General features: G+C 45.1%; 1 protein-coding gene across 6 annotated transcripts in view; it reads right to left on the bottom strand.

Annotated features, from left to right (window-relative positions):
- Nucleotides 1-6,307, bottom strand: part of U2SURP (U2 snRNP associated SURP domain containing) — a 66,234-nt gene extending 59,927 nt beyond the window's left edge. For all 6 annotated transcript variants that reach the window (XM_062213610.1, XM_062213602.1, XM_062213588.1 and 3 more), the window contains exon 1: nucleotides 6,199-6,307. In XM_062213610.1, the coding sequence (XP_062069594.1) occupies nucleotides 6,199-6,243 (45 nt within the window). In that variant the 5' untranslated portion in view covers nucleotides 6,244-6,307. The remainder of the gene's footprint in view (nucleotides 1-6,198) is intronic.
- Nucleotides 6,308-11,874: the final 5,567 nt, after the last annotated feature.

An 11,874-nucleotide genomic window follows, 5' to 3' on the forward strand; every position in this document is an offset into this window, starting at 1 on the left:
TTGTTCGTTCCCCAAATGGCTTCAACAGCCATGGCTGGGTCTCCCACGTCAGTGCAGGGCCCAAGGACTTGGGCCATCTTTCACAGCTTTCCCAGGCACATTAGCAGGGAGCTAGATCAGAAGTGGAGCAGCTGGGACTCAAGCCAGCACCCATATGGGATGCTACCACTGTAGGCATCTTTACCCACTATGCCATAGTGCCGGCCCCACTACTGCCATTTAGATCTTGCCTTTCTTTAACCATTAACTGTCACTTATTCAGGATACTGTACCTTGCATTACAGACAGAAAGTAAAATAACACATAGCTCCTGCTCTTTGATTGCTAATAAATAAAAGAAATAAGTAAAACAAAGTGGATACACCATAATAATGTAAGGCAGGCAAATCTTACTGGCGATGGGGCAGTGTTGGGGAAAGCTTTCCAGGAGAGGAAGACAAATTTTTTAAGTAGTCCTCAATAATTACCAGTACCACAGCAATAGCTTCCAAACTGGTCCTCCACACCCTCAAATACTTCCTTAACCATGCCCTCAGAATAACCCTTCTTTTTCCTTTTTTATAAAGATTTATTTATTTATTTATTTGAAAGCTAAGAGTTACAGAGAGAGGGGGAGACACAAAGAGAGAGATCTTCCATCCACTGGCTTACTCCCCAAATGGCCACAACGACCAGGGCTGAGCCAGGCCAAAGCCAGGCTCTTCATCAGGATCTCCCCATGGGTGTAGAGGCCCAAGCACTCAGGCCATCTTCCACTGCTTTCTCAGGCACATTAGCAGAGAGCTGAATTGGAAATGAAGCACCCACATGGGATGCTGGCGTCACAGGCAGCCACTTTACCCACCACGCAACACCAGGCCCAGAACAGGCCTTCTAAAGGTCTTTCTTGACTCAAATTTCCCATGACTCTCTAATTTTATTGCCTAACATTTGAAGCACTCCACAATGTAGCCTGAATGTACAATTCTAGTCTTAGCTCATTTTATTCTCCATACAAGTATCCTATACACCAGCTAACCCAACTTAATTCATTCTCAAGCAATTTACTTTATTTGCCTCACCCATCTCTTTTCTATTCCCTATTCCTTCACTTCAAAAGTCTACTCATTTTTTATTTATTTATTTATTTATTTATTTATTTATTTTTTGACAGGCAGAGTGGATAGTGAGAGAGAGAGACAGAGAGAAAGGTCTTCCTTTTTGCCGTTGGTTCACCCTCCAATGGCTGCTGCGGCCGGCGCATCTCGCTGATCCGAAGCCAGGAGCCAGGTGCTTCTCCTGGTCTTCCATGCGGGTGCAGGGCCCAAGCACTTGGGCCATCCTCCACTGCCTTCCCGGGCCATAGCAGAGAGCTGGCCTGGAAGAGGGGCAACCGGGATAGAATCCGGGGCCCCTACCGGGACTAGAACCCGGTGTGCCGGCGCCGCAAGGCGGAGGATTAGCCTGTTAAGCCACGGCGCCGGCCCAGTAAACAAATTTCATTATGTTCTTGAAGTCTCCCCCTAACCACTGTCCATCTGAACACCTGTCACTTCTTTCAGATACTTGCAATGGTTCTGTCTTATGCTATCACACCTGTTGACCCTCTTCTACCAGAGAATATGCTCCCCCAAACTGGGCTTCAGTCTTAATATTTTCTCTCTCAACATCAAGCACACATTCTGGCAAGTGATAGAGCTACAATATACACACACTTGTTGACTAAACCTTTTAAGAACAAGTACCCACCAAACAAAATTATATTCTACTCAGTAATAAGGAACAGTTACTTAGCTTAATACCACTCTCCAAGTCAAACCACAGTCTTCACGTCTCAAAAATAAACTATAAAATCACTGGGACATGCACTGCGTAACAGTTAACTAACAAACCTAATTATTTCTAAAACACTACCAATACATGAAAAGGTCTAAGTATACTCTGAATGTCCTACAGTTTATCAAAAGTGAGGAAGAATCTTGTGAAAAACTTTACTCAAGGAATAGGCATCTAACATACTAACAGCTTCAAAAGCTACTGACAAACTTATCTTGCTTTCAAGAAAGTTATTTCAGGGACCAGTGTTGTGACATAGCAGGTAAAGCTGCCACCTGTGATACTGCCATCCCATATGGGTATCAGTTCATGTCCTGGCTGTTCCACTTCAAATCCAGCTCCCTGTCAATGTGCCTGAGAAAGCAACGGAAGATGTCCCAAGTGCTTGGGCCCCCGCACCCACGTGGGAGACCTGGAAGAAGATCCTGGCTTCGGCCTGGCCCAGTGGATGGATGACTTTTCTTTCTTTTTTGGTTTGTTTCTCTCTACAACTCAGACTTTCAAATAAATTTAAAAATCTTAAAAAAACAAAAAAGATAAAAGTTACTTCAGCAAAATATCCAGTACATGGCTGGTGTGCAATGAAATGTTAAAACTACTTATAAGAGTATGAGCAAAATAATGTACAATATTAGGTTTTTTTCAATATCCTATACCAAGTAATCATTTTTAAAATGATATCTTTATACAAAGGGATAAAGAGGTAGGAGTCGTCAGCTTACACATGAAATGACTTTCTCTCACATGCCACTGAGGCAAATAGTTACCTTAGGTTTAGTTTCCAGAGAAAACACAGTTTTACAAGTAAAAACCAAAAGAAAATAAAAACTGGGCTTTCAGAAAACAATTAAGATCAAGTCATATTCATGCAGCAGTGCTGAAGACTCAAGTTTCTAAAAAGTACTCATCAAGAAAACAGAAGTTCATGGTCCCACTCTCTACCCGAAACACAACCTTCCATCAAAAAACTAACCACCTTACACTTTAAAGAGAAAGTTACTACCGAATCATAGTAAAGATTTAATTTAACCTAAAATCAGAAAATTACTAAGAGTCTACTTTTCAAGGTCTGGTTTTGTTGGAGTTTTTTCACCACATTTAAATCTTCAGGTATCACCAAGAAAACATGTACATTAGCAATAATAAATACCAAAGGACAACAGGCCTTCAACAAATCTTCATTTTATTTATTTCTTATAAGTGATACTTCCTGTTAACCAACAAAGGCAGTCAATCAACATAGTGCCTAAAGTAATAACAAAGCCAGTAGTACTTCCTATTTTACCCATTCAACTATCTTACCCAATATTTGATTAAATAGACACTATTAACAGAGTAAAAACAACACGGCACACAAACCTGTTATACTAGCAATATTAGTATAGGAAGGGAGAAAAATACCACCTCTTCTTTTATACTTATTTTGCTGTACAACCAAACAAAATGGCTTACAGTCAAATTAATTTTTATAAATTAAATCCAAGGGAAATACAATTAACACTTTAATAAATGAACTATTATAGGAAGTCTGTCTCTTCTCCAAAAATTAAAGCTACTGCATGTCACGAATATCCCTTGCCAACTAAGCAATATTTCAGCCTAATGCTAAACACACCTAAGTTCACAGGAAGCTTTAGCTCATTTCTAAACATTTATAGAATGTCTACTGCTATGCTTTAAATGAAAAGTACAACAAAAGTACAAAAAAATAGGGGCTGGCACTGTGGTGCAACGGGTTAAACCACCACCTGGGATGCCAACATCCCATATAGACACCAGTTCAAGTCATGGCTGCTCCACTTCCAATCCAGCTCACTGCTAATGTGTATGGGAAAAGCAGCAGAGGATGGCCCAAGTTTATGGGGCCGTGAAACATAAAGGAGACCTGGAAGAAGGTCCAGGCTCCTGGCTTCTTCTTGGTCCAGCCCTGGCTATTGTGGCCATTTGGAGAGTGAACCAGCTGATAAAAGATTTCTCTCTTCTCTCCATAACTCTGCCTTTCAAATAAAAATAAAATCTTAAAAAAAAATTACACAGAAAATAAAAGGGTATGGGGTGGGTCTCTTCATTAGGGACAACACGACGAAAGTCATTCAACACCACATACATGTCATCTTAAAGTTAAAAGGAACTGTGGTTGTTATCTAATTTCAGCTCCTTATAATTAAGAGCCATGAATGACTTTGCCATTATCAATGGCAAAAACCCTGTATGATGTACATTTTAAAATTAACATTTCCCAGAAATATGATTGATAAACATCTCTATCCATATCAATGGGATTTCAACTACCAAAGAATTAACACAAAACAGAAGTCTCTGTTCATTTCATCTGTGTTACAGAATATAAGCCCCTTATCTGCTCTCTGCAAAGAATGCAAATCAAACCATAGAAATAAAGGTTGGAAATTCCAAATACTATAGTTCTAGCCAAAATAAGTTTATATTCTAATAAATTCCAGCATTGTGTTGGAAATAAGTAAAAGCAATCTGGGTAGTTATTACAATGGCTGAAGACTAAGGATTAAAATATATCCTAACATTTTGAAAAGTAAGTACTTTTTAATTTCCTCCTTTAATCCTTATAATAGTCAGTTAAAAAAAAAAGTGGGAGGGACTATGTCCACATTACAAATGAGGAAAGTGAGGTTCAAGAGTTTAAGCAATATATGCTTTAAGATTATTGCAAACATTATTAATTACCAAGTCAGGATTTGAATCCAAATCTCTTGGTGGTTATCAAAATCCATCATCTTTCCACTATACTGTGTGGTTTCTATATGAACAGAGAAATCAGAAATCACATTAATATTATTTGAGTCAAGATTCCTCTTACAGACTTGAGTGAGGAATCGGTGAATAGTATCAACAGATGATAACCTAAAGCAATATAAACTAAAAAGATTACTGGAAGAGCCAATAATTACATGAAGCAGCCACGCATTTACAACCATGATAAGCATTGAAATATTCTCATTGTATCCAAGGCCTCAAATACGGGCTATTTCAAATAATACTTTGAGAAGAAGCACGAATTATTACCTGGATAGCTTCACTAACACTCCCTATCAGTGAGGCTGCTTTTGTCTTGAGTCTCTCCAAGGACAGAGTGTAAGAGGAGTTTTCCACCTATTCATCTACACCCCTCCCCCCAAAAGGAAGGAAAGAAAAACTGATAGGGAGTAAAGATGTAAAGCAGCTAAAACTGGTTTAATTTCTAAGTAACTAAAGGATGTTTGGTAAGGTCATTGCTAACTGCAAAGTACTTAGTGAATCCACCAAACAGATTGCTATTTAACAGAACTGAGAAATCAGGTACAAAACAGACCAAGGATAAAAATATTTCTCATTACAAACTGTAAGCCTGTGGCTCTCCCCTTAATCCATCAACGTAAGTTTTTAACAGAGGACTTGAGCTCATATACGCTTTTAAGATCTCAGACAAAATTTCTTCTACCAGCATCTGAACGATTAACAACTACTTCACGGAAGTACCTCTTACTTTTAGGATAAGGAGCCCAAAGCAAAAACAAAACACAACCTATTAAATGGCCCGCCCCAGATGGCCCACGTAAGACTTGATGCTAAGAACCTAAACTACTCAACACTCGGCTGGTTTCACAATCCGTGCACTCGGCTCCCCCCGTAAACTCAAGTGTAATTTACTGGTCTCAGCTTCCAAGTCAACGCAAATTCTCCTTTCGCTGGAGCCACACACAACGTGGAGATGAAGGAGACCCCAGCCTTCGACGCCCGAAAGAAGGGCTTGTTTCTACTTCCCCTAAAGTGAGGTAGCGACCACGTGTAGAGTGTGGCACTAACCTTGGGAGGCAGCTCCGCACAGCAGAGCCGCTCCCGCCTCTGCACTTCCCACCCCGTGCCCTTCCCCTACTGGTCCCTCCTCTCTCAAGCTGCGACCCTAGAAATGATTTATGCCCCGGCAGGCGTGAAATTCAGGAAGGCCGGAAGCGAGTGAAATCTAAAACCGAAGAACCGAGGAAAAAAGAAACAGTTAAGCCAAGGGAAGCGATTCCCGCCTCTCCTAGGCGCTGTGCGGCGGCCTCCGAGCCCAGCGAGGGGACGCGTTTACATGGCTTCAGGCCTCAATCTGAATTCCTGACTTCACTCCAATGCCAAGCGCGGGCCGAACGACCCACGCCAGCACCTCCTGGACACGCCAGTCTCGAGCCGAATCCAGCCTGGGACTAAGGGGCGACACCAGGCCTCTCAACCTGCGCACCACGGGTGCGGCGGCGGCCGGGCCTACTGACGCAACCAGAACTCGGACCCAAACCCCAGGGACCGCCCGTGGGCCAGAAGCCCCTGCAGGCCCCAGAACGCAGCGACAGACCCACTGACTTGCGAAGTCCTCTAAGAAATTACCTTTGAACTGGCCTTCTGAGATCCGCCTGGCGTTTTGTCCGCCATCTTGAGCTTTGCCCCTCCTTCGGCGGCGGCAGCAGCACGAACAAGTCGAGCGCCGAAAAAGCCGATTTCAGCGAAGCCCGCCAGAGGCGCTTGCAAGGCTTGACTAGCCGACTGCCGAGATAGTGAACTCAGGCCGAGTCGTGCCACGTGACTTCCGGTGTCAGTTACCATTCCTCCCCTACCCCGCAGTACTCACTCGGCTGGTGTTTTGGGGAGTCTGGTTTCTGGGTGGCGTTTTGGGGTCCGGGAATTTGGAGACTCTTGTTGCCCTGACTTTGAGGGCAGGCTGATACTTCACGGTCTTGTCCGTGCCCCAAGGCTTGAAGGATGGGAGCCAGTTGTATTTGCTGGGCGGGAAGAGGACCGCGCTTAAACAGCGCGCTGGCCATCTGAGGGAGGAGCTTTTGCTTCCATTCGGAAAATAGGTCGGAGCCGAGTAGGGGTCAGGCGCGGGGTGGGCAGAGACGCTGTAGGCGCGCACGGTGATGGGAGAGGCAGAGCCTCGGTCTGCCGGCGTTGAGCTGGTGAATCCCGAGATAAGCGTTGTGCCTGGGGGCCCGGGAGGAACGTTACCTCCGGTCCCAGGGAGATCCGCTAGAAACTGGGGCGTCTGCAGAATGAGCCCGTTGCAGAGACAGGAGGGAATGCGGGAAAGTCGTCAACACTCCGCGGCTGGCCTCCGTGTAAGTCGTGTGTCTTTTTTTAAAACGGCGCTTTAAGCGTTAGCATCATTTTTTCACTTTGAGTCACACCGCGGAGGGGCTACCATAAGCCATTCTTGTACTTAATGCTTTTTTTTTACGAAGTTCTTAGATCGGGAAAGCTTGCTTGCCGAGGCCACGCGGGACACGAGCCAGGCGAAGCAAGGGGGGAAAGGCGCTGCAGGCGGCGTGGATGGCTGAAGTGACCGCTCTGTGGCGTGAGTGTGAGTCCAGACAGCCCGTGGTGCAGGTCCCCGCAGGCGTGGAGGGGAGAAAGTTCACATGGGGCCTTGAGGTAGCCCGTGTACTGAGAAGGTGGCCGTCAGCGGGGCAGGTAGGGCTGCTTGGTGTTTTAGGATTATAGGGTTCAAAGAAGCAAGGAGGCACCTAGTTAAAGCAGAAAAGGCTTCCATTAAGGATAGGGGGAAGTAGGACTCACACTGGACAGCAAGCCGGGGTCTGAGAAGAGACTCTGCCCACGACGCAGAGGGCAACAGTCTGTTTATGTTGCTGGCTCTTGGCAGGGGGACGTTCCTCCACAAGGAGGGTCGGAACAGGGAGAAGCCCCCCTTGACAGGTGTTTAATGAAGTCAACAGTTTATGTTCTTATCAGCTTGGGATGTCCCAGCCAGCAGAATCTTAGGCCATATAAAATTCCATCTTGACATCTCAAGGATCATGCTTATTTGGGGCTCACTTTGCCAGGTGTTAACTGTTTGTACAGCCAAGCAAGCCCTAACAGGGCCTTGGTCATAATTTATTTTACAAGATTGCCCTGGCCAGCACTCTGTGGCACAGCAGGTTAAGATCCCAGCCTGCAGAGACTGTATCCCATATGGGTGCCAGTTCCTCTACTTCTGATCCAGCATCCTGCTAGTGCACCTGGAAAAGCAGCAGAAGATGGCCCAAGTCCTTGGGTCCCTGCACCCATGTGGGAGATCCAGGGGAGGCTCCTGGTCTCAGATCAGCTCAGCTTTGGCTGTTGTGGTCATCTGGGGAGTGAATCAGCAGATGGAAGACCTCTCCCCCCCCCCCCCACCTTCTACTTCTCTAGCTCTTTCAAATAAATAATCTAAAAAAAAAAAATTGCCCTGGGGTTGGAAGTGAAATCGGACAAGACCTCCTAAATTTTACACTGAAATGTGGCCCCTTAAAGTTCCATAAAATTGCTATCCGGGGTGCCACATGTACTAATGGAATTTGGGGTGCCATACGATTTCACCATGGGCTTATAACAATCCCCAATATTAATAAGCCCAAGAGGGTTCTTGCCTAATATTTAGAGAAGAATTCTAAATACTGGCACAGATAAACGAGGCAGCATAGTACGTTTTAAGCTTTTATTTAGTGCAATAGGCATCTAGGAAAGTGAAGACTTTAGTTCAGGTAGGAGAGAAGGGAAAGTCTGGAAACTAGGGTAGCGTCCATACCACTCAAGAGAGCAGGCCAAAGCCACGTGCAGCAAGCACCTTGATCTGCTATCCAACACTTATCACCGGCAGCACCACAGAGGCAGAGAGCCTTTTGCGACACTCCCTGCCTTTATATATATTTTCCACAGGGATGTGGCTTGTGGCCAGGTGGGCGCTCAGGTATGGTCAGGTAGAGCCTGATGTCACATGGGGGCGTGGTGGGGGTATCAGGTAGAGTGTAAGGTCACACAGAGGCATGGTGAAGGTATCAGGTTGGGCGTGAAGTCACGTAGGGGCGTGGCGAAGGCGTGGTCTTCCAGCTCACAAATCTAACCAATTTTAGCCTGTATGCCTGCCTGCTTCATTCCCCACTCAGAGACTCCAGACCTTAATCTGAAGGGGATGTGGATGGGCGTCAAGTCACCTTCTTCTGTAGCTACTTCCTTCTGATTAGGGGCGTAGACCCTGCCTGTTCTTGGTCCAGAAGTCTCTGCCTATCTCATCTAATGAGTTTGCTTCAGGAGCTGGGGCTCTTTCAGTCACCGCCATCCTCCATGTCCCCTGCATGGCCATCATTATTCTCAGAAGCTGTTGGGTTCTGAAACATATAAGTTTGTCATTCACCATGAGCAAGATTGGAATAGCCCCAAGCGCTACTGGTGTGCCCCTTAAGATAGAAAAAACATGTCTAGCCATCTCCCAGACAGTAGGTGGTGGGAGACTTCCCCTATGCAAACTATAAAACCATTTAGCTTGCGCACAGAGGGCTTTGATGTCCTTTTCTGAGAACATACTATTATTTGAGTAAAGGTGACAGATCCTGTTGAGCACTGCACACATGCTCCCTTGTTCTATTAACATGAACTCTAGGGCCTGTCTGTTGTCCATAACTACCCTGGACAGGGAGTCTACTGAAATCAGAGCCTGCTGCAGAAGCCGTCCTGAAGTGTAGGCCAGAATACCCCTCGCGAAGGTCAGGTTCTTAAAGTCAGTTTCGAAAAACTCTTCTGGGCTGTCATTCTTTGTCACTGAGGAACCCACCAAAGAGTCCTTCTGCCAATAATGGCACCCAGAAGGAGCAAGAGAGATATGTGCATCAGGTGGCCACTGAATTGTGGCTAGAACAAGAGTTCTACTTATTTTTCTGCCTTTTGAAGGTATTTTAGATCTTCAATTGGCTCACAGGAATAAGCCTATGTATCTGTTGGATCCACCTGTGGAAACTCAAGAAGTAGCGGTTTAGTCCTTGACAAATGTACCCAGCTTGGGACTCCCTGTAATTTTACTGACGTAGGAGTGCTCAGTAGTACTCGGCAGGGCCCCTTCCACTGGGGCTGTAACTGGTCTGAGGGAGACCCTTCCTTCCAGGTCTTTAAAAAGACCAAGTCCCCTGGGGAGGCAGGCTGCTCACGAGCCTCAGGGTCTGGTGCCAGAAGGACCTTGTTGCCATACTGTACTAGAGCCTTCTGTATCTGGCCTAAGTTGATAATGTATTTTATTTGACCTTGCCCAAGAGCAGAAGGTGAGAGGTTGGAGACCCTCTCTTCCTAATTCAATTGTGCAAAATATTTTTGAACTTTGTTTTGTGTGTTTCTGGGAGTTTGTGGCCCTTCCTCCATTTATGTAGTTGAAAGTGAAAACAGTGCTAAAGCATAAAATGTAATTTTTAAATGGCGTATCATTTATGTGTGTGCTATATTTAGAAAGCCATCTATATGAGTATTTATGATTTTTTTTTCTCATTCCCTCTGGTCTCTACAAAAGTATGTCCCAAATGTTGCGTGAGGCTTATAGAGGCAGAGAAAAATACACCGTGTTCGCATGGTTTAAAACTTAATGAGGACTGGGGGAGACAAGGAAGCAGTGAACTAACACTATGCATAATTAAACTGATGCTGCAAGGATCGATAGCAGAGAGAACTCTGGGAGGAGTAATTAATCCTGGGAGCAGGAGCGGAGTGAAGATGAGAGAGGTTTCACAGAGGAGCAGCCTCTGAGCCAGCCTTGAGGATGTAGAATTTGGTCCATTGGGTGATGGGGGCCTGGGGGTTCAGGAAGCACTTGGAAGAGGATCAGCCACATGGCAGGTCCTCAAGAAAGGTTAACAATTGTGTATCAAGCACTGAGCAATCAGCAGACTAAGCTGTTCTGTTAGGGGCAGGGGATGGGGTAGAAGAACAGACAGTAAGCAGGCAAACAAGAAGTGATCAGAAAGTGGCCAGAGTGATACATGAAATGCAAAGCTTCTGTCTGCCCAACTGCATTTATCTCCAGTCTTGGATTCTGTCACACTTTTTCAGTTCTGCACTTCTTTCCTCACCCTTGCCCTGACCTCTAATTGAAACCTAATCCATTTTCTACTTTTACTGAAGATGTCATTTCATCCAGGAAGGCTTATAGGCCTTCTTCCTCCACCAAGACTGTTGGAGATTGGGCTCCTGTTTCTGTAGAACTTCTTTCCCACTCAAGGTGTTGTCACATCAGGTCCTAATTGCTTGTTCACAACTAATGATAAGAACGTGAGATCATTAGCAGATACTAGGGAGGAGTAGGATTGTGGTGTTCTGGCAATATAAAGTCAATATATGCAACTTCTCAGTCAAATCTTCCAAGCTCTACTTGATTTAAAAATAATTTTTACTAAATATTTATCTCCAAAGAGACTAACACAGACTTCTTCTCCTTTTTGTACAAAAAGCCCAAAAGCAAACATGACAAATGTGACCTAACTACAATATAATTAAACGTTTAGCCCAAGTCCTTGGGCCCTGCACCCACATGGGAGACCAGGAGAAGCACCTGGCTCCTGGCTTCGGATCAGCACGATGCACCGGCCGCAGCGGCCATTGGAGGGTGAACCAACGGCAAAAAGGAAGACCTTTCTCTCTGTCTCTCTCTCACTATCCACTCTGCCTGTCAAAAAAAAAAAAAAAAAAAGTTTAAAAAAAATTTTTTTTATTTACTTGAAAGGCAAAGTGACAAAGAGATCGCTCTTCCATCTACTAATTCACTCCCCAAATGGCTGCAACAGGCTGGGCCAGGCTGAAGCCAGGAGCCAGGAACTCCATCTGTGTCTCCCACATGGGTGGCAGGGGCCTAAGCACTTGGGCCATGTTCTGTTTTCCCAGGCTATTAGCATGGTGCTGTATTGGAAATAGTGCTGCCCGGACTCTAACTGGCACTTACACGAGATACCAGCATTACAGGCAGTGGTTTAACTCACCATGCTGCAAGGCCAGCTACTTAAGTACACTTTTTTTTTTTTTAAGATTTATTTATTTATTTGAAAGGCAGAGTTACAGAAAGGCAGGAACAGAGAGAGTGAGAGAGAAAGTTTTCTACCCACTGGTTCACTCCCCAAATGGCTGCAATGGTCGGAGCTGGGCTGATCTGAAACCAGGAACCAGGAGCTTCTTCTGGGTCTCCCACGCTAGTGCAGGGTCCCAAAGACTTTAGCCAACTTCTACTGCTTTCCCAGGCCATAGCAGAGAGCTGGACTGGAAGTGGTACAGCTAGGA

Source organism: Lepus europaeus, chromosome 2 (assembly GCF_033115175.1).
Source record: "Lepus europaeus isolate LE1 chromosome 2, mLepTim1.pri, whole genome shotgun sequence".
NCBI lineage: Eukaryota > Metazoa > Chordata > Mammalia > Lagomorpha > Leporidae > Lepus > Lepus europaeus.